The sequence below is a fragment of the Alnus glutinosa genome, chromosome 4, assembly GCF_958979055.1.
Source record: "Alnus glutinosa chromosome 4, dhAlnGlut1.1, whole genome shotgun sequence".
NCBI lineage: Eukaryota > Viridiplantae > Streptophyta > Magnoliopsida > Fagales > Betulaceae > Alnus > Alnus glutinosa.
The window spans coordinates 5,634,645-5,658,391 of NC_084889.1; the positions used below are offsets into that span (position 1 = coordinate 5,634,645).

At 38.7% G+C, this 23,747-nt stretch overlaps 2 protein-coding genes across 3 annotated transcripts; both read left to right on the forward strand.

Moving 5' to 3' along the window:
• Nucleotides 1-129: 129 nt before the first annotated feature.
• Nucleotides 130-19,921, forward strand: LOC133866646 (uncharacterized). Of its 2 annotated transcripts, none has more exons than XM_062303242.1 (9): nt 130-547; nt 670-1,278; nt 1,388-1,977; nt 2,102-2,309; nt 15,498-16,166; nt 16,248-16,886; nt 17,144-17,716; nt 18,155-18,734; nt 19,662-19,921. In XM_062303242.1, exons 1-8 carry the CDS (start codon nt 218-220, stop codon nt 18,686-18,688), a joined length of 4,152 nt encoding a protein of 1,383 aa, XP_062159226.1. In that variant the 5' UTR covers nt 130-217; the 3' UTR covers nt 18,689-18,734; nt 19,662-19,921. The 2 variants fall into 2 exon arrangements, with proteins under 2 accessions (XP_062159226.1, XP_062159227.1); XM_062303243.1 differs by having other exon boundaries at nt 19,667-19,921.
• A 1,838-nt stretch (nt 19,922-21,759) lies between these two features.
• LOC133866065 (uncharacterized) lies at nt 21,760-22,677 on the forward strand. Its single transcript, XM_062302629.1, has one exon. It carries the CDS (start codon nt 21,760-21,762, stop codon nt 22,675-22,677), a length of 918 nt encoding a protein of 305 aa, XP_062158613.1.
• The last annotated feature ends 1,070 nt before the right edge of the window (nt 22,678-23,747 follow it).

Sequence of the window (23,747 nt, forward strand, 5' to 3'; positions counted from 1 at the left end):
CAGGTTTAGGCTCATTAGTATGTCTAGATCTAAGTGACTGCAATCTGGAGGACGGAGCTCTCCCCAATGAATTTAGTTGCTTATCTTCACTGCAGTCTCTAAATTTGAGCAAAAACCATTTTACATGCGTGCCTGACAGCGTTTCTCAGCTCTCTGCTTGGACAATTGTAGCAGGCTTAAATCGTTGACAAATATTCCGTTAAGTACACAATATGTAATGGCACGAGAATGCACTTCACTAGAAAATCATTCAAATCAAGTTATAGTGTGGACTTCAGGTGAATCAGGATTCACGTTTATTAACTGCCTCAGCTTGGGGGACAATGAAGAATGCAACATGAGTGACGTTAATTTGGAATCAGGATTCACGTCTATTAACTGGTTCAGCTTGGGGGACAATGAAGAATGCAACATGAGTGACGTTAATTTGGAATCAAGATGCACGTCTATTAACTGGCTCAGCTTGAGGGACGATGAAGAATGCCAAATTTTTGACGTTAAGTTGCTAGATGTACACTTCCAGCCATTGTGGCAAAGATACATGAAGGTCTCTCTCTCTCTCTCTCTCTCTCTCTCTCTCTCTCTCTCTCTCTCTCTCTCTCTCTCTCTCTCTCATATACAGACACACACTGAACATCCTTTTACCTTTTTGCCGTGTAATTTTTGCAGGAGAAAATTGAACAAAGCGAAGGATTTCAGGGCGTTATCCCTCAAACTGAAATTCCAGAGTGGTTCGGGCATCCGAATCCTGGGTCAATTAATGTACCAATCCGGCTACCACCCGATCTGTATCAAAATAGCAATTGGAGAGGAATTGCGTTGTGTACTATTTTTGTAGTCAATAGCAATCGGGATTCCAAATGTTTTCATGAGTTTATATGTCGCTTGGACATAGATGGAGGTGTTGTCGATTCTCCCCTGGTTTTTACCTTCCCTAAAGACCAATTCTATCCTGGCTCTTTTGGACTTTGGCTATATATATCGCATGAGAAATTTAGGGAACGTGTAGATGTACGCGGCTGCGTTAGCCCTTCAGTTACAACCAACAGCCCAGATGTTGAGATTAAACTGTTCGGTGCACGTTTACTATACGAGGGAGATATGGTACAGTTTGTCCAAGAGTTTAGTCAGAAACGTTTTGGGAGCCCCGATGCCCTACATCAACGTCATCAACGCTTTATACACCCTCATATAGACCATTCCGCGTGCCAGTCATGTTGTGACTCGATCCCCTGGCTGAAAAGAGAGCTCAAGAAACTGCTTTCAAGATTGTATCAGGTCTCTCCCTATATTTCTTCACTGAAAACCATAATTAATTTATGTATCTATTTTTCCCTCACTCATCACTGAAGATATATATATATATATATATTTGTGTATTTTACAGAGAGACCCTGCACGAAACCACTGGTACGATTATATCTTTCCTCATATGTCGATCCCCAAGTGGTTCAATCACAAGAAATTTCTGTCAGAAATAAGAATGCAGCTGCCTCCAGATTTGCATAACAATAAGAGATGGATGGGATTCTCTGTCTATGCTTCGTATACTGTGTACAAGCAACCATATAGTTCCGGTCAGGACCCAACAATTATTTTAAGTTTTTCTGGTCTTTCGGCTGGTGAAGCTCCTTCCGCACCTTACATGGCCCTTCCGCGGTCTAGAGACATTTTTTGGGGGTCACGTCGACTTTTGGTATTTTATATACCACGCGTGCTATTTGAGTTGAATCAGTGTAGTGAGATTTGGGCTTCATTCCAAAGCAACAACCCACGTGTGCTAAAGGTTGAAACGTGTGGAATCCGTCTTGTGTACGAGCAAGATGTTGAAGAGTTTGTGGAAACGTTACAGCAGTACATGTTGAATTGCTCAGATTCCTCCCGTCGATTTTATTACATAAATCTTTATGATCAAGTTGAAGACTTGCAAGGCTGCGACCATGGAGAATATTTTAGCTGCTCTTTCTCATTGCAAAGGTTAATGTTCACTGGAAACGATTTTGTTATCATAATACGTGCATATTTAATATTACTACATCATATATATATATATGTGTGTGTGTGTAAACAATTTGTAAAATATATGTTCTTATACTTGCAGGAGGCCAAAGCTTCTACCAAGTATTGAAAATGTAGCAGAGGAGGGTTGTACTTCACCCGAAACATTTTCAAATCAAGCAGGCAATTCCAGAAATTCAACATCTTTAATTTTAGGCATACCCTTGCGGGACGAGCAATGTGGAAGTACTTCGTCAATAGGCATTGTGCAACAGGCTTTCCTTGAACGTTGGTTCAAAACACACTTGCAGGTCTCTCTCTCTCTTTTTCTCACACACCCACGCACTAACTGAACACAAACATTTACGGTTTTGAACACATAAAGCAAAAAACACAATGGGCACGTAAATCTCAACACAACATATTTAGCAAAGAGAGAATTAGTCACAGATTCATCTATAACTCATCTTTTGTTATTTTTTATAAATCTGTCATTGTGTATGTAAGATTCACACTGCGTCCCAAATTTTCAACGGTGGATTTGCACCTCTTTTATACAGTGTTAAACAAGAGATAGATAAAAGATAAAAATTAATCAAAACATTTTTCTTTTGTTTTGAACGAAATATCTCAATATTTTATTGATCAAAGATCACGAGCATAAAGCTCTGCAAATTCATAGTTACATATTTTAAAATTACATAATCATAGATACAAACAAAATTCTTACAATAAAGAACTATCTATTACTTTCATCTTCCGCTAACACATGTACAAAAATAGTTAAAGAGGATATCTGCTCCGAGTAGACTAGATCTAAGACAATATATGATATCTAAATATCCTAAAAATTTATTTAAACTGACCGTGAGAGATAACCCCTTACACTAAACTATCCAGGCCGTGAGAGATAACCTCTCACACCTAACTAACCTTCATCTCATAGATCGCCCTAATAGCCTCATCAAATTTTACTCACCAAAGTAGATAAAAATCACTTTTCTCTATTCTGGTGAGCCATTTTTTTAAAATTTTCCCAACAGTCTCACTATTTTAACTATTCACTATCACTATTCCATTTAAATAATATTTTTTCATTTTTCTTTATTCTTTCTCTATTTAATCTTTTTATATAACAAATTACCATACACATTTATCTTGAGATTAGATTATTGCTAAGAAATTCACAGAAGTTTTCGTTTGCTTCTCAACCAAATTTAAGAAAGAAATAAATTCATTAAATAATATTATTCCATTTAAATAATATTTTTTCTGATTTCTTTATTCTTTCTCTATTTAATCTTTTTATACAACAAGCTACCATACACCTTTATCTTGAGATTAGATCATTGATAAGAAATTCACAGAAGTTTTCATTTGCTTCTTAACCAAATTCAAGAAAGAAAGAAAGAAAAGATAAATGAAAGAACCACAAAGTTTATGTCAGTAACAAAGAATCCTTCATGTCCATGAAATAATGACATTATCATGTGAGAGAGATGGGAGAAGAAAATGAGAGAAAAAATGAAAAAAAATGTGCTGATCATGTGAGAGAGAAAGGTGAAACAAAATTGATGAGTGAGTTGGTGAGTGAATATTACTCATCAAAATGGGGGAGTATTTTCACTCACCAAAACTTTTTGGTTAAAGTGATGAGGCTGCTGGAGTGGTTTTTTAGTGTTTTTATCAAATTGGCTCACCAAAATAGCTAAAAAACTATTTTGGCGAGGCTACTTATAGGAATGCTATAAGGGGCGAAACAATACAGTTTTCTTAAACAATTACACTACTAAAAAACCAAAAAATGGGGCAGTTTTTTTTTTTTTTTTTTTTAATTATCATGAAAACCTTTTCAAAAAAAAAATTATCACGAAAACATAAAAGTTTTCACCGCTTGTGAAACAATCGAAGTGAACATATTATTATATCGTCGTTTAAATGGCAAGAAAAAAAAAAATTCATTGTTGACCTTTTAAATGATGACAACCGGCACGCGTCAAATTATCATTGTTTTAGGGTCCATTTGGGTTTGCGATTTCAAAAAGTGCAATTTAAAAATAGCGATTTTAAAATGTGGGATTTAAAAAAATGATTTTTAAAAATGCAGTTAAGCGTTTAGTAAAATCGCAGGTTAGCCTTTTAAAATACTGCGTTTTCAAAAAAGTACCACATTGCCTACAATTTGAATAAGTATTTTTCTGCGTTTTCAAATCACAATTTTTTAAGAACTCAATTTCCAAACGGTTCTTTTTCTGCAATTTGATTTAAAATCGCACTTTTTCTTTACGAAATCGCAATCCCAAACGCACCCTTAAACAAACGATGAGATTGAATATACAAACCTTTAAATTCTCGTCGTTTTTATTGGATAAAGAGAACTAACGTACTATTATAATCATTTAAGACATGTTTGGGTAATAAGTATTTTTTTAAAAAAAAAAAATTAAATGCTTATTTTGAATTAAAATTTTATTAAGATTTTATGCAATATTTTTAAATTTTATCTTAAGTTTTTTAAATCATCCAAACATAATTTTAAAAAATAAATTCTTTCGGTATTTGTAATTTTTTAAAAAATCGCACACCCAAACAAGCCATTGAGCTTTAACATTTAAATGATCAAGCAGTAAATTTTGTAAAGAGTTTTGTTATGTGTTTTTTATTTGAATAATAATAAGAAGTGTTTGATGTGATATAAAGGTAAAATAAGACTAGAACTTTTTGTGAAAGAAAATTGTTTGGTAATAGTTTTGAAAAATGTTGAGACTTTTTCTTTTCTTTTCTTTTTTCAGAAAAGTAAAAATAAGGAGAAAGTTTTTTGCGAAACGTGGCCAAGGCTTCTACGACAAAGCAACGGCCCTATTTGAAATTTTCTTTCCCCTCCCTTTTTCTTATTTTCACTTCCCCCAAAAAACATCAACTTTAAAACATTCTTAACTTTTTTCACTTTTTATTTCACATCAACACTTTTTTATTACTACTTAAATAAAAAAATCACTACAATACAATTTTTTTTTCCATATAAATTATTTCAACTTTATATCACATTAACCATATTTACTATCATTAAAAAAATAAAAATAATTAAATTAAAAATAAAAAATAAAAAATTCCTCCCCCATACGAGGGGAGGTGAAATTTCAAACAGAGCCAACGTTTTAGAATACTCAACTTTTATAATCCCCAGTATTTATGTTCCTAAGATTTTCTTTTACAACACTTGAGCCTTTTATCTTCAGACATAAATTTCATCCGAATTATTTCTTCTAAACATGTGAATTTCTGTCATTTATCTTCCTTCTCTCACTCATTTTACGGCACTAAATTTTACTTCTCTCTCTCATCCTTCAAAAATACATCCTTCTGATTTTTCCATAAGCTCTTTTTCATCATTCCTCTCAGCAACCAGCCTAGTAACCGTTCGTAGAGCTTGTTCCTCGTTAGGTTTAGTTCTTTAAGGTTCACTAGAGAGACGGAGAGGTCAGGAACTACCTAGGAGAGCGTGTTGTTCTGCAACCATAGCGTGAGGGGCTGAGCCAAGGAAGACAATTGTTTCGGAACCATGCCTCAGAGGTTGTTGTCGAAGAGATCGAGGCGGAGGAGGCGGTGGAGGGAGGATATCGCCTGCGGTATCTCGCCGAAGAGGTCGTTTTCCGAGAGGTAGAGGAGCTTGAGGTTGGTAAGGGGCGAAACAGTGTCGTTGAGGCGTTGTGGAGGTCTATCAGGCGAAGCTGGTCGAGCTAGGGGAGAGACGAGATGACCACGGAGCGAGAAAGCTGTGGAATTTGAGAATTTCATTTCAGTTTGGTGTGTAAATCATATAATTTGTAACCTTTGATGCCATGCAGATACCCAATGAAAATACATGCACGAGCTCTAGGATCAAATTTAGAGCGATGTCTAGTAATCGTAGATGCATAGCATAAAAATCCGAAGACACGGAGATAAGTATAAGAAGGAGAAATAGAATGTAAGAGTTCATATGGAGTTTTATTTGAAAGAAGAGTAGTAGGAATGTTGTTGATGAGATAGGCAGCAGTAAGAATGCATTCAACCCATAAATTTAATGAAAGATGAGCTTGAAATCGAAGGGCTCTAGTAACATTTAAGAGATGTTGATGTTTTTGTTCGACTATAGCATTTTGTTGTGGGGATTCTACACAACTAAGTTGATAAATCACTCCTTTGGAAGAAAAAATATCAACCATATTAAATTCTGTGCCATTATCAAATCGAAGACATTTGATTTTAATATTGAATTGAGTAAAAATCAACTCAAAGAAAAGATTGAATTATAGGTCTGATTTGAGATTTACTTTGCATCAAATACACCCATGTAAAACGAGTATAATCGTCAACAATGGTAAGAAAGTAAGAACTATTTGTGGATTTAACAGAAAATGGTCACCAAATGTCACAATGAATGAGATCAAAAGATTGTGTAGAAATAGAAGTACTAACATGGAAAGGTAATCGCTATTGCTTAGCTATAGGACATAAGGAAGAACAGTTAATTGAAACAATAATACAAGCAAGAAACAAAAATTTAAGTCAAACATCAGATAGATGACCTAAATGAAAATGCCAAAGACTATCAAAAACAACAGAAAAAACTTGAGCAGCTTGAGGAGAAATAGAGGCAGAGGACTGCAAAGTATGCATTAGAAAGAAGAGGCCACCTTGTTCTCTACCCATGTCAATCGTCCTCCAACTTGATAGATGCTGGATGAAGCAAAAACCAGCCAAAAAAATTATACAGCAATGCAAAACTTTGATTAGTTTACTTGTTGAAATTAGGTTAAAGGAAAATGGAGGAACACAAAGAACATCTACGAGAATAAAATTTTCTGGTATCTTAATAGTGCTAATGTGTGTTGTAACGACCCACCCCCAATGACACAATATTGTCCGCTTTTGGCTCCCCATACCAGACTTCCCAGGAGGTCACCCATCCTGGGATTGCTCTCGCAGAAGCACGCTTAACTGCGGAGTTCTGATAGGTTCATGACCATCACGGCTTTAAAACGCTTTGTGTCATAAAGGGTGCATTTATACATATATGCACATCCTCATTCCCAGGCGATGTGGGACGTTACAATCACCCCCTCTTTGGACCCAGCGTCCCCGCTGGCGTCCCTCATTGGGCTTGTGCACACTCCCACCATCTCAGGCTGGGCAATGGCTCTGATACCATTTTCTGTGACGACCCAATTTTTTTTTTTTTTTTTTTTAAACATAAAATGAGTCATCACAGTGGCACGACTACATGTCGCTCAGCCAACATACAGTACACATTCCATAACATGTACCTGATAATCAGAGTTCCATTTACGCAGCGGATAACATATAATAACATTATCAACATAGCGGAAGGTCCATCTATAAACAATAGTTAACTACAACAAAAGAGCCATTAATGTTTATCTATATAAGACTTCTACATAACTATTAAATACATACCAAAAGACTAGCTCATAAATACAAGTGTCACAGGCAACACGAGCCACAAACTAAGTCTACCAAAAGGCGAACAACCCATAGTCCACCCATTATAACTGTCGCGTCGGGCTTCAGTCAAAACATCCCAATTACTATGCTATAACGTCATTCACTAGATCCACTGAACCTGCAATCAAAGCATCAGAGTCTGTACGGTTGTGGGTTTAATCACATCCGTACAGGTGAAGGTATGAGTTCACCACCTCAGCAATATAAAACTCCCTAAGTATACAATATACACAAACATAATTGCTTGTAGAGTACAACAACGTTATTCACAAATCATTAAGTTCCCGCAACAACACATTATCAAGTACAAGTCTCGTTCATCACACATTATTTTATCCCGGTTTCCACTAACAATATTCCACGCGTACCATAAGCAATATTCCACACATCGCACCAGTGCTAGCACTTCAATGCTAGGCTTACCGCCAATACCGCCCGTAAAGCTACGACCCGCAGGGCACACATCTCACGTGTACTAGCACTTCAATGCTAGGCTTACCACACATCTCACAAGTGCTAGCACTTCAATGCTAGGCTTACCATCAACACCGCCCGTAAAGCTACAACCCGCAGGGCACACATCTCACGTGAACTAGCACTTCAATGCTAGACTTACCACATATCTCACTAGTGCTAGCACTTCAATGCTAGGCTTACCACACTTCTCAGCCAAGAGCTGCTACCCTCTGGCCTACCACTCATCTCAGCCAAGAGCTGCTACACTATGGCCTACCACTGTGCCAGATACTACAACACTGGACTTACCATCTATCAACTACCGAGTTCTCATAATACCAAAGCATCCACACTATATACATATCATCACATGTGTATTCCCAAACATTTTTCTTTCAACACATACCACATTCATTTTTATCAACAATTCCATAACCATCAATACATTCCAATTTCAACGACATCCATTTATCATCACATTTCTCAATCCAAATATATCATAACCCATTCACATATATTTCTACCAACACTTCCATAACTATAAATACATTACAATTTCAACATCCATTTATCCGTACAATTACAAACCAATATATCCCATCTCAATCATAAACAATTTTCTCAATAAATTCCATAATCATAAACAATCAAGATTCCTCAACATCCATTTATCCACACAATTACAAACCAATATATCCCAACTCAATCATATACAATTTCCTCAACAAATTCCATAATCATAAATACAACCAATCATTATCAATATCAACTTATCATTACAATTCCCAATCCAATAACTCACAATTCAATTTCATGCATCTTCACCAACAAATTCTATAATCATAAATGCAACCAAATGCAACAATACGTAAATCTAAGTTCCTAGGATTCCTCAATGAGTAGAATACTCACCTAGCTGCATTGGACTCATGACTCGAATATCCCCCACGTTCTAGTTACCTTGAACTCACCGTTGGGGAACAATTGAAGTCCCCACCTTCTGTGCCTGCATACATATATGATATTAGACTAAGCTATTGACGTATAAACTACCCGCGTGCTCCTGCGTCGTATTACCCGCATCTAAAGCTAGTTAGGTACCCTTGGCTACAATTAGATTAAGCCTTGATTTTAGGTTCGTGTTTATTTCGTTTCTTAACCTTTAAATACATCTACTATTACATTTAATACTTTCTCTTTTAGTTAACTAAACATCCAGGTATTTAGTTTATAGAACCTTAATGATTTGCACACTAAAATATTGGTTTAGTAATTCCTTTACATTGAACTATGATTTCCATGTTATAATCTTTATGTTTTCCATTTAATTGCTATACTTTTATATTTACTTTATTTACTAAGTTAACATTATATATTGAACTCATGTGCATGTTTATGTATGTATATAATTATATACATACCACACTTAGTAGACTTAAACCTAATCCGATAATACACAAAAATACTATGTGTACATGGATAGGTGGATTAGTTACTTAGTTACCTCACATTGGATTCCGGGTACATTTATGTACTTCTACTACCTTGTCAATTTACACATGTTGCCTACGGGTTACATGAATAATTCGCCATTACATTTAATGCTTTACATACATTAGTTATTAATCATCTAAGTAGTTTGGATTATAAAACCTTAATCTAATTTAACTTATGAGTCTAGTACTTCTTATTAAATTAAATTATAATTACATATTGAACATGTATTCATTTACTAGAGCTAATCATTATTCACTTGCTACATATCTTAATTCCTTAGTTATTTGTCTCCCATCACTCAATTAGTTACTAACCATGAGTGCAAATAACTCAATAACAAGTCCCAAATATAGCTACTAATCAATATTATCAAGAAACCCAAACCATAATCCATTCGGCCTTTTAACCAAACCATCCAATTAAAATTTACCCATATATAGCAACCATAGTACCAATCCATCATCATCAACTTTTCTATGTTCACCCATTTGTCATTTACACTAAAAGAATCTAACACATTAACTTCAATCCCTATCAAATAATCATTAACCATTCATCATTAAACTATTAATCCAAATCAGATTTGAATTCCATTAAGATACTCCTAAAAATCAGCCCATACATTCCTCAAAGCTCAACTATAAATCACCAAGCTAAGCCCTAAAATTCTTCTCATCAAACTATCAAAATTTCATATATCATCTATCAAATTCCTTTTCAAAACTGAATCTAATCCAACCAAACATTCTATAATCTATAATAGGCCATTAACCATAGATTAACACCATTATCCCCAAATTGTAAACACAAACCATATCTGAATTTCCATCAAAATACTCTTCATAACCACTTTTCTTTCAAATATTAACCACTCACAATAAAACATCAATCATGGGTTATAAAAAGCAAGAATCAAAACCCATAACAAATACCATTCAGCCATCACCCCCAAAAATCACCATAAACCCTAAATTTACTTCTCAAGTAGTTCCCAACCACAACCCATAAAATTATTTACCTAAATTCGTAGCTTTCCATGCCCTAGAATTTCATCTAAATCAAATCCAAAGATAACCCATAATTTCCAATCCAAATAAACCTAATTTTGTAATATAGAACCAATGGGTAAAATGGAAATGCAAAGAAAAGCTAAGAATTGTAACCTCTCCGGACGTACATGGCCGGAACCCATTTCTTCTTCTTCTTCTTCTCCTACTTCTCTTTTGGGCTGCATCTTCTCGGCAGAAACTCTTACTCGGCCAGCAGGTGGAAACTGAAAGGGAAGAGAGGAGGGCGTCGGTGCTGCTGTGGCGGAAGAAGAAGAGAAGAGGGAAAGAGAGGGGTTCAGGCGAGGGGAGAAACCGAAGAGAGAGGGGGGGGGGGACCTGCGCGTGGAGGGAAAAGAGAGAAAAGAAAGGAAAAAGGGAGAAAAGGAGTCCGATGTGCTGCTGCCTGGAGCCGAGTGGAAGAGAGGAAGAAGGAAAGAGGAGAAGAGAAGGGGGGTGTGCGACGGGGAGGAGAAAAGAAGAAAAAGAGAAAAAGAAGAAGAGCCGTGCGGGTGAGGGGGAAAAGAAGGGAATTCGGAAAAGAGAGAAAATAAGGGAAAAAGAAAAAGAAAGGAAAGAGAAAGAAGAAATGGCCATGTGTCATCTTGAGAGTGGTTGGGAGAAGATAGAGTAATCTTCTCCTACCCAATCTGGCGATGACACGTGGCAGGATAGGATTTCTTTTTCTTTAAATCCTCAAACTACTATTATTTATAGTAGGACCCCATCTAATTTTACCTCTATCATTTATCAATTAATATTCGGCCCCTTATTTAATTTAACTACATTTTATTCATACAATTAATTATTTATTACTCTAGGACTCATTATTATTATTATTCCTATTCCATTATTTTATTTAAAACTCATTTTATTTAATAGGTACAATTTATCAATCAATAACTGCCCTATTTATTTTCTTGGTCTTTACATGTGTAACAAAAGCATATTTGCCATTTGGTAATCGGACAGATTTTGAGACAATTGAAGTAATAGATGTTAGACAAGTTATAGAGCAAACCATGTGATCAGTTGCTCCAGTGTCTATAATTGTGACATCCCACATCGCCTGGGAATGGGATGTGCTTATATGTATAAATGCACCCTTCTTGATACAACGCGTTTTAAAGCCGCAATGGCCATGAGCCTATCAAAACTCCGCAGTTAAGTATGCTTCTGCGAGAATAGTACTAGGATGGGTGACCTCCTAAGAAGTTTGGTTCAAAACAGCAAAAAACGGAGAATATTGTATTGTTGGGGTGGGTCGTTACAATAATCCATGGATTTTTGGGAGAAGTTTTTGAAGCAATATCAAAAGATGTTGAAGAACAAAAAATTGAATCTTTAATGTCTAAAGAAATAGAGGTACAAGAAAAAGAATTACTACCTGCCATGTCAAAAAGATGGTCTTAATTGACAAAATTGTGAATGGAGGCTGGGACTTCATTTGGACGTTTCTGCTTCAGCATAGATGCCAATTGTTCATACTGCTCTTTAGTAATAGGTAGATGAGGAATATCATAATCTGACACTTGATTTGCAGATGGAGTGGATTTCCCTATGGTGAACTTGAAACCAGGAGGATAGTCAAAAATTTTGTAGCATTTGTCCACGCTATGACCTAAAATGCCAGAATGAGTGCATTTAGTTCTCTCTTTGCAAGTGAACTGTAACGACTCACACCCAATGACACAATATTGTCCGTTTTGGCTCTCTCGAACTAGACTTTCTAAGAGGTCACCAATATTGATATTACTCTCGCAGAAGCATGCTTAACTGCGGAGTTCTGATTAATTCATTGCCATCATGGCTTTAAAACGCGTTGTGTCAAGAATGATGCATTTATACATATAAGCACATCCCCATTCCCAGGCGATGTGGGATGTCACAATCACCCCCTCTTGGAACCCAGCGTTCCCGCTGGCGACCCTTATGGGATCACCCCATTATTTTTCTTGGCGTCCCAATGAGTGCCCACTGGCGACCCTCATGGGCTTGTGCATGCTCCCACATCTCAAGCTGGGCAATGACTCTAATATCATTTGTAATGACACAATATTGTCCGTTTTTTGCTCCCTCGAACCAGACTTCACAGGAGGCACTACAAAAAAAAAAAAAAATAGCATTTTGCCACTTGCATTTAGCCACGTGTACGGATACAGTACACGTGGCTAACAGTTTACCACGTGTAAATAGCCACGTGTGCGACTCGTGTTAAATCCGGGTGTTACTAAATGCACATTTTGCCGCGTGTATCACAATACACGTGGCCACTGTGCCACGTGTATTATGGTACACGCGGCTGACAGTGGCCACGTGTATTGAAGTACATGCGGCAAACTGTCATCCACGTGTACTAAATACACGTGGCTAACTGCTTCATTTAAAAAAAAAAAAAAAAAAAAAAAAAAAAAAAAAAAAAAATATTTCTGTTCTTCTTCCCTTTTTTTTTTCGCCAGTGCCCTCGCTAGAAACTTTTTTTGCAATTTTTTTTTTAATTTCCGTCACCGGAAATTTCTGCAAGACCGGCGAAATCACTACAAAACTTCCCCATGAAATCCAATCCAGAAAATCCCCCAAAATTAATACTTCGTCAACCACATACCAAAAAATACCAACAAAACACCAAAAAATCTCCAACAAAATACCAAAAAATCACCAACAATCACCAAAAATCAACTACAAAAACCAAAAATCACAAACTTTCAGATCAGAGAACTCAAAGAAACAGAAGAAAAAAAAAAAAAAAAAAAAAAAAACCCTCAAAAAACGCCGGAAAAACACCCCCTTGGCTTCACCGGCGTGGGGCCATGACCCTCCGGACTCCAGCGACTGGCCCCCCTTGGCTTATCTCAATCTCCCTTTCCATCTACCTGTCTGCGTGAAGAAAAAGGAAAAAAAAAAAAAAAAAAAAAAAAAAAAAAAAAAAAACAGAGAAGAAGGAAAGGCGTCTGTGCAAGAGAAAAAGGGGGGAAGAAGGAAGAAAAAAAGAGAAGGAAAAGGCGTCTATGCAAGGGAAATAGGGGAAGAATGAAGAAAAAAAGAGAATAAGGAAGAAAAAAGAAGAAAAAAAGAGAAGAAGGAAAATGCCAGGCGTCTGTGCAAGGGAAAAAGGGGAAGAAGGAAGAAAAAAGAAGAAAAAAAGAGAAGAAGGAAAAGGCCAGCGTGTAAAATATAGAGAGGAGGAAATGAAAAGATAAATGGGGGAAATTTAAAGTTAAAGGGGGAGGGGGGAAATTAGAAACAGTTGGCCACGTATAAAAAATACACGCGGCCACTTGTTTCTCAAATGCAACCTGCCACGTGTCATCAAGACACTTGGCTAGTTGGCCGCGTAGCTACAGTAATCGCTACTGTAGACACGCGGCGAATTGCAGCATTTTTTGTAATGTCACCCATCCTAGTACTACTCTCATAGAAGCACACTTAACTGCAAAGTTTTGATTGGTTCATGGCCATCACGGCTTTAAAACGCGTTGTGTCAAGAATTATGCATTTATACATATAAGCACATCCTCATTCCCAAATGATGTGGGACATCACAGAACACTGGCTTATATCCTTGTGATTGACTCTGAGATGTAGTGGATAGCTTATATCCTTGAAATTGAATCTGAGATGCAGTGGTCAGCATGGCAGCATTATTGTGATTCAAAGAACCAACAGATGAAATGATCTGCCTTTGACATTCTTCTTGAATGATAAGAGAAGAAACTTTGTTTATGGGCAGGGGATCAACCAACAGTATCTAGCCTCGAATATGAGAGAATGTTTCATTTAGTCCCATTAGGAATTGAAAGATACATTCTTCATCACGATAATCAACTAGTTTCTTCATAGCACCACACAAGCAAGATGGAATAAGTCGATAATTGTTAATCTCATCCCATAGACCTTTGAGATTAGTGAAATAACAACACACTGAGAGATTTTCTTGAGTCAAGGCAAAAATCGCCTTCTGAAGTAGAAAAATCCTTGATCCATTGCGTTATGAGAAACGATCTTTGAGATCATGCCACATTTCTTTAGCTGTATCAATATGAATGATACTGGCTGCGATTTGTTTTGGAACCGAGTTGTAGATCCAAGAGAGCAACATGTTATTACAATAAGACCATACAAAACTATCAGCAGAAGAAACTGCAGATTGTGGCAGTGTGCCATTGATGAAACTAACTTTGTTCTTCGCAATCAGCGCCATTTTCATCGATCTACTCCATGAATTATAGTTATCTCCAACGAGTTGTTGAAATACAAGAGTGGAACTCGGACTGTCACCATTATGTAAGTAAAATGGATTAGAAGCATCTGCAATTGAGTTCGTAGATGAAGAATCCATGAATGATGAAAGGTGAAGGCCAGGTGTGATGAAGAAGAAGTAAGAGAGAAGAGAGAGAAAAAAAAAATCAACTAGATAAGCTCTGATACCATGTTAAATCACTACTTATCCCAAAAGCATAAACTGATAGGAAGAGGTAAATTTAATCACTTAATTAATACTTTAACAAACCCTCACGTGTGGACTCAGACTTCCTTTTAATAAGTAAGGCCCAACACGTGGAATATTTAATTGAAAAAATGTAAGGTAGATGACGAAGTCGAGGTTGGACCTTTGGCTCTGATACCATAATGAAAAACAGAGTATCTTGATGAATCAAATGGAATAAGCGAGGAAGAAGAGAAATATTGGAGAACTGAAATCTGATTCTCATTGACTGAATTGAATGAATACAAGACTTGAGTATTTATACATCTGAATGTATGTATAACAATCGAAACAGATTACATAACAAACTATCTAACTAATCAACAGCTAATCAACACGTGATCTAAAGATCTGCCAGCTCGATCATGTAACTGACTAACCATTCATACAACACGTGGTATAAGACTAACCAATGTATACAACACGTGTAATAAAATTAAACTGTAAAACTTTACACTGGAACAAAAGTCAAGCTTGATATACAAACATTTCTACATGTTTTTCAGGACTACTACCATGGCACTGTATTCAACCTTTGTTTTCCTCAAAGTGAAATCCCACAGTGGTTTTGCCAACAGAGTGATAGGCCCTCCGTGACAATCCCGCTACCTCCAAGTTTGTTTAATAATCCTGATTGGAAGGGATTTGCTGTATGTGCTGTTATCTCATTTCACAAGCATCCAGCTGCCATCCTTATGAATTTGGATTCGGGATTTCCTCATCGCGTCATGTGTCATGCGGAAACCGACGTTGGTAGCATGCATCCGTTACTTGAGAATAGCATCAGTGAAGACGAAGTTCTAATTTCGTTATACCAACGTTCATTTATTTGGGTGTTGTTCCTACCAAATTGGAGGTTTTCAAGTCATCCGTGGAGTCAAAGCACTTGGGCTAAGTTCAGGTTTATAAGTGATAGTCCAGATGTCTCAGTGCTCAAGTGTGGGGTCGGTCTTGTAGACCGGCAAAATAGGGAAGAGTTTTATCGAACAATTGTACAGCTCAAAACCTCCGGTGATGGCTATCTGAATGGCATCCGCAGCTCTTGTAAGAGGGGCGCAGTCTCTGAAAGATTGCCCATTTGCGTAGAGAAAAAGAAAGAAGGGTTGCACATTTCTCCGGGGAACCGACACCCTCACAATCGATTCTACAAAGAGGGTTACGCAACGGGACCGCTGGTAAGAATTCTGATGATCCACACCCTCGCAATTCTCTCTCTTTCTCTCTCTCTCTGATTGGACGCTATTTCTGTTTTACAGGACTTTGATCCGTCCTTTTTGTACAATTATTGTTTCCCACCAAGTAAAGTAACCCAGGAGTGGTTCAGTCATCGGAGTCGTGGGCACTCAGTGACACTTGACATACCACCAAATTTAGACAATGATGACAACTGGGTGGGACTCGCTGTATGTGTTTGTTTTTCAATGGTGGGCGGGGATCTAGAAACCATCATTGCCAATTGGTCTTCAGAAGTTCAGCACTTCCTATCTTATCAATTCCGAACAAGTATAGCTGGTCTGGATGATTTTTTCGGGGCTTGTCACACCAGTAAAAAAGAAATTCTGTGGTTAACTAGTCAAGGCCGATTCATTTGGATAGCCTACGTACCGGCTGGTCAGCTATTAATTGATTCTATGTTTAGCCAGTGCAGCCGCATTGAAGCTTCATTTGTTAGTGATTGGCCAGGTGTGACAGTGCAGAAATGTGGACTTCGTCTTTTGTACGAGCATGATCAGGTAGAATTTGTGCAAAATCTAAAACACTGCAACGCCTTGATTTTTGAACATAGCGATTCTCTTCGTCAACTTATGGATGATCGAGGCTTAACTGTCCACCCCTCCTTATTCCATTTAAGAATATTTGAAAGACCTGCTCGACCATGCAAAAGTGACCTATTGGTAAGAAATTTTGAGTATGTAACCCTCCATTTCTTTTGATGAAATTCTAGAAATTTCTCTTGTGTCTTTTTAAAAATGTACAATTTTTAAAATTAGCATTCGATCAAGATTCAATAATGATCTATTATAAATAATTGATGATTTTAAAAGTCACATTATTTTTGAAGTGACACATGAAAAACTTATAGTATTTGCTCATTTCTTTGACTCTCTCCCTGACTAATGCACACCACGCCTACTGTGTATTCATTTTACAGGAATTTGATGGATGCTCTGAATACAATTTGTGTTTCCCTCCAAGAGAAATCCTAAATTGGTTCAGCCACCGTAGTAATGGGCCGTCAGTGACAATTGATGTACCCGCAAGTTTGTACGATGACAAGGGTTGGATGGGACTTATTCTATGTGCTTACTTTTCAGTCCATGAGGATCAAACTGCCATCCCTGAAAAGCCCGATTCAGCAATTTCTCAAAATCTTATTTGTTCTTTGGAAAGCAATGTAGCTGGCCCGCAGCCACAAATCCATGTCCATGGCACCACTATAGAAGAACTTAGGCGGTTATATATACAAGATGAATTTCATTGGCTGTCATATATTCCACGTGGGTCATTACCGGATTGGTTGAATCAATCCAGTTGCCTGGAGGCTTCCTTCGTAAGCGATTGGCCAGGCTTAGCGGTGCAGAAATGTGGGCTTCGCTTCTTCCACGTGCATGATGAGCAGGAGTTTGAGAAAATAATATACCGTTGCTGCTTCGTTTCTGAAAATCGGGGATTCGATCCATCAAAAAGCGAAAGTAGGGGAGCTAAGAAACAACCCTGCAAAAAGGTACGATGTCCACGCAACCAGAGCAACCTGCCGGTAATTAAGAAACTATGAGTATTTTGATTAGCCACGTTAAAGATCCAATCACAACTAGTAATGACAAGTATCTCAATAATTAAAGACAATGAAAAGTCATTCATAGTTAAAAATAATAATAATTAAACAGTTGAAGAATTTACACAATACATTAAATACAAAATGTTAGAAGATGTATAATGAGATAGAAGGTGAATAGTTGTAATCATTCATAATTGTAGTAGATGTTGTAGGGTTGTGTAGTAGTTATAAATATCAAAGCAATCATCCCATGAGATTCATGAGGAGAAATATGTAATTCAAAAATCTTACAAGCAACAAAGGTACCTACCATATACTATTTCCTCTCCCTTTCTTTCACTCTCTCACTAATCATAATTCATACACAATATTTCTATTTTACAGGACTTTGATCCATGCCTTGTCTTTAACTCTTGTTTTTTACCAAGGGTTATGTACCCGTTCAGCCATCGGATTGATGAGCCCCAAGTGACATTCCGTTGCTTTATACCTCCAAATTTGTTCGATGATCCTACTTGGATGGGAGTCTGTCTCTTGGTTTTATTTTCAGACCGGGAGCCTTGTACTATTGCTTGCAACCTTATTTGTCAGTTGGAAACTGATATTGGTTGTCTGGAAAATCTCCATATGTATTGCCTCACTAAAGAAGATCTCATGTTGTTCGGGCAAGGTGGATTCGTTTGGGAGACTTACATACCACGTGGGTCGTTACCAAAGTGGTTGAATCAGAGCAGTTTCATCAAGGTTTCAATTAAGACCTATTGCAGAAGTGCGTTTTCCTTCTTTTATTCTAGACTAGGCTTGACTGTGCAGGAGTTTGATTTCCGTCTTGGGGACCTGAAGGCAGCTGAGCCCAGTGCAGCCAGCAGCTCTGATGGTACTAGGCTTCAAGACAAGGACAAAGGAATCGCAGAATAACCTCTCCTCTACTTGGCCTGCTGCTTCTGTTTCTTTAGGTTGACTCGTAAGTCATCTATTCCTCTAGTTTCTAACTTTCTACCATAAGTTTATTAAAATAAACTCGTCATTTTTACTGTCTAAATACATCAGAAACTGAATCAAATCAACGATATATTCTTCCGAAAAAAAAACTGTGTCTAGAATTTCTTAGACAGCTGATAATTTATATTTCTTTTGTAATTATAATTAGATTTGTAAAATTTAATCTGATCAGAAAATAAATTTTCTTCATTTCAAGTGAAATAAAGACGTCCTTCTTTATCCATTTTCTCATGGGTTAATTTAGAGTTCCATTCACCTTGTCGCAAGTATAATTCACATTATTTTGTTTTTCTGGGATAAACTTAGCAATTTAGCATCGTCATTGCCCTACTGGCAACTTACTGTACATGAGTACATCGTCTATGATTTCCAACTTCGGAGAAAGTTACCAAAATTATAAGAAAAATTACTGTAAAAAAATTTATTATTTTTTTCAGTTAACTGTACTTTCATTGCCTAAAACCATTCTTAGAAGTCTCGTTGAATTTTACTAGCTAAAAATAATTTTTATTTTATTTTAACTATCTACTTTTTTAAAGCACTTTTAGTACTCTCACCATTTTAACTATTCATTAACACTATTCTATTTAAATCATTTTTGTCAAAACGGAGGTTGTGTGATGCATGAGACAGAAACTTTTAAAATTTTAGAATAAATAATTAAATAATTAAAAAAAGAGGAAGGTAGAAAATTTTAATTGTCTTTAATTGTTTTTGTGAGTGAATAATGTAAACCATCAAATTGTGTTGGTAAGTACTGTTCACATCAAATTTTTTTATCAAATTGGTAAGGCTACTGGAACTCATTTTGGACCATATCAGCAAAACTGACTCCTATTTTAGTTAGCCTACTAAGAATGATCTAATTCATTTTCTTTTGGTCTGTTAGTTTAGTGTTTTACAGGAAATAGCGACTCAGGCAATTGGCATCAGCTGAATCAATAGCCATTTGAGCTCAGTACAAGCAATGACGGATATTTCCTCACATTTTGCCACGTTGATTGCTTCAAGGAGAACCTGGAACGAAACAACGGCTTGCTAGAAACTTGCAAGACACTTTAGAACAGTTTAGTAGCATTAGTTGTTGCAAGTTCTTCATCTTTTTATTATATTTCATATAAAATAAAATGTCACACGTGAGTTGTTGTACTCAGTGATGTTATAATATAAAAAAGAGTATAACTTCGATTAGCCATCGGTAAAAACCAAGAGGTATTTTTGCCTTCCAATGAAAGGTTGACACATCAACATCAAACAAGAAAAGCAAATGTAAAGCAAGTATTAGCAAAACATTGTATCTAACCCTTCTTTCGTTTGTTTTTGCTCAAGAATAAGAAGGTTTATGTGAAGGAGTCCTCTCTCTTGGGACTGTTTCTCTCTATCACAGCCAAGAGGTGAGTGTTTTAGTCCCTGGCATCCTTTGCTCCTAGGAGATTATAGTCGCTTTGGCCGGGTCAAGATCTTTGTCTTGATCAAGCCAGAGATGGAGGAGTTAGTTGAAAAGTTAGGGGAAGGTATGAGATTATCGGAGGGTGAGAAGGCGAGTATAGTGATCACAGAGGATGATACGGCTGATCAAAGACTACGAAACGGGAGGTGTCTGATTGGGAGAATAATGTCCGACAGAAGAGTCCAAAAGGAGGCTTTTAAGGCCTTTATGGCTCGGCTATGGAAAACTACAGGGAGAGTGGTCTTCAAGGAACTAGAGGACAATTTTTGGCTTTTAGAGTTCTCCTCAGAAGCGGACAAAAAGAGGGTCCAGGAGGGATGCCCGTGGCTGTTTGACAGAAACATCCTGGTCCTCAAGTGGAAGAAAGTACCCCGCCAACCCAAATGGACTTTTCCAAGTCCCCGTGTTGGATTCAGGTTAGAGATATCCCTCTTATTTGCATGAACAAGGAGGTGGGAAATAAGATTGGCGAGACTCTTGGCAAGGTCGAGGAGGTGGACGTCTCTGGAGAAGGACCAGGAAGGGGGAGCAGCTTAAGGATCAAGATACATATTGATATCACCAAACCTCTGGAGAGAGGTCGTGCCCTATGGATGAACGGGAAAATGGTCTGGGTCAACTTTAGATATGAGAAGCTCCCACATTTATGTTTCAACTGTGGACGAATTTTCCACAATATGATGCAGTGCAGTGAAAGAAAGGAATCCAGACAGGAAGGCGAGGAAGATCCGAAACGATGGGGATCCTGGCTCCGAGCGGAAGAGGTGCGGTCTACACAAGGAAGGAAGTGGCCTGGCAACGGGAGAGTGAGTAGCCCCCTCCGACAGGAGGCTAACGAACAGAGGGGAGCTGATGGCGGAGGAGATGCAGTGTCGGACGATAAGCAAGAGAAGAGGGGAGAGACACCGGACCACCAAGGCGAGGATTCCAACAAACCTGCCAGTGTACACAGCATTGGGAATGACACCGAAAAGCAGATCTTGCAGTCAATTTTAAGGAAAGAAGTGCGGGACATAAAGGCTGCTGAAACAGGACAGCTACAGAGTCCTAAGCGGCGATGTGATCTCATGGAGTTAATGCCAACTTCTGACCAGCTGGAGAAGCCGAATTACCCTCCGGTCAATGAGGGATCTACGAAGAAGTCAACAGGAGACAATAACCAGACAGGTATCGTGGGAGACTATACTCTAAATGAGCCAAATGTTGGGCTGACAAAAGATAGGGGGGGCAACCCGCACTCAGAGGATGGGCCTGGGTTGGATTTGGTCCCACAGGGGATAGACAGTGGAGATGGTATGGAGGGAATCAGAGGAGATAACCTTGGGCTTGAGAACGGACCCACTCGCAGGTGGAAACGTAGGAGCCGCCCTCCTTCCCTGAGCCCAGAACAGATGAAGGGGGGAAAAAGAGATCCTTTTCAAGCAGGGCTAGAAGGAGACGAGGATTCCTCTGAGGGGGGAAAAAAGGCGAGACTGGATGCCAAAATGGGGTTTGATATGGCTTGGGCGGAGGCTGGGCACCAGCCTCGCCAGCCACAATGAGTCTCCTAAGCTGGAACTGCCGGGGACTTGGGCAACCCCGGAAAGTTCGAGACCTTCACCATATGGTGAAGGAAAGACGGCCCACTTTTGTGTTCTTGATGGAAACTATTAGCTCTAAACAGTATATGGAAGACATTTGTAAGAAGATTGGTTTTGATAGAGTCTTTGTGGTCGACCCGATAGGGAGAAGTGGGGGTTTGGCCTTTTTGTGGAATTCGGAGTCTACGGTAGAAGTCTTTAACTATTCTAGACGTCACATAAACATTGTGGTTAAGGATGGAGATAACAACCCTTGGTGGAAGCTCACTGGTTTTTACGGCAACTCGGTCTGCGCCAGGCGGGCCGACTCGTGGGAGCTGCTAAAATTCCTGAGCACCTGCCATCCGGTCCCTTGGCTGTGTGCAGGTGATTTCAATGAGGTGGTCACGCAGGAAGAAAAGGAAGGCTCAAACCTCAGGAAGGAGTCCCAAATGACGGGCTTCAGGGAGGCTCTGGAGGCTTGCAGGTTAGGGGACCTGGGGTTTTCAGGCTCCCCTTTCACTTGGAGTAATCGGAGGTCAGATGGTACTTTCACAAAGGAGAGGCTCGATCGGGCGGTGGCCAACCAGGAGTGGTGCTCCCTCTTTCCTTCTTCCACTGTTGACGTTTTAGCAGCAAGAACTTCTGACCATAGCCCCGTTTTGGTTTCCTTCTCGGCCCACCCTAGAAGAAGCCAGAACCGTGGCCCAACGGGCAGTGGTTTCAAACTAGAAGCTAGTTGGTTAAACGATACTGAGTCTGGAGAAATTATCCGTTCAGCTTGGCACAATAGCCCGAGCTTAGACCCCCCGAGTGTGGGGATCCAGCAGAGACTAGAAGCCTGCCGTAGGGCACTTCTGGACTGGGGGGGGCATAAATTTGGGAAGGAGGAATAGATTATTAAGGAGAAAACTGCCCAGTTGGCTGCTCTCCAGAGCAACGAATGCCCGGCTGTGGTCCCTCAGATAAAAGCTCTGCAAAGGGAGATAGATGACTTAATGGAGTTTGAGGACATGAAGTGGAAGCAAAGAGCGAAACAGCACTGGCTACGGTATGGGGACCGAAACACAGCTTTCTACCATTCGTGGGTTCAGCATAGAAGGAAAATCAACCGTATTAGGAGTGTCACAGATGAGCAGGGCAGAACGTGGAGGAAGATAAAAGATATTGGTAAGGTCTTCAGTAAGTTTTATGAGGAGCTGTTTACCTCTCAGGGGACTAATGGGGTGGAGGAGTGCATTAATGGGATTGACACTAGGGTCACGGAGGACATGAACAGAAGGCTTCTTCACGGTTTCTCTGAGGAGGAGATCAAGATAGCCTTGTTTCAGATGCATCCCCTCAAGGCTCCGGGCCCGGATGGTTTCCCTGCTGCCTTCTATCAAAGAAACTAGCCCACGGTGGGAAGGGAGGTGTGCAAAGCAGTCTTAGCTTTCCTAAATGACGGACAGATGGACATGGGGATCAATGCTACCAACATAGTTCTCATCCCTAAGGTGAACTCCCCCTCTAAACCCTCTGAATATAGGCATATAAGTCTGTGTAACGTAATTTACAAATTGATTTCTAAAGTCCTAACAAATAGATTAAAGCCTATTCTCCCACACATAGTCTCTCCGGAGCAAAGTGCTTTTGTTTCAGGAAGGTTAATTTCGGATAATGTTCTGGTGGCTTTTGAGACTCTCCACACCATGGCTTCTAGGCTCTCGGGGAAGGAGGGGTACATGGCCCTTAAATTAGACATGAGCAAAGCATACGATAGGGTGGAATGGGACTTCCTTGAGGCAGTGCTTCTTAAGCTCGGTTTTGAGATGAGATGGATCAACCTCCTAATGGCGTGTGTCTGGTCTGTCACCTACTCCATTCTCATCAACGAAAGACCTATAGGGAGAATTTTCCCCTCGCGAGGACTGAGGCAAGGAGACCCTCTCTCTCCCTATTTTTTCATCCTTTGCGCTGAAGCCCT

Bases quoted from the DNA above. Each gene is read 5' to 3' on its own strand.
- LOC133866646 (XM_062303242.1), top strand. From the start codon at position 218: ATGGCACGAGAATGCACTTCACTAGAAAATCATTCAAATCAAGTTATA. The intron at 1,279-1,387 runs GTCTCTCCCTAT...TGTATTTTACAG, and splicing joins TGCTTTCAAGATTGTATCAG to AGAGACCCTGCACGAAACCA. The intron at 2,310-15,497 runs GTCTCTCTCTCT...CATGTTTTTCAG, and splicing joins GGTTCAAAACACACTTGCAG to GACTACTACCATGGCACTGT.
- LOC133866065 (XM_062302629.1), top strand. From the start codon at position 21,760: ATGAGTCTCCTAAGCTGGAACTGCCGGGGACTTGGGCAACCCCGGAAA.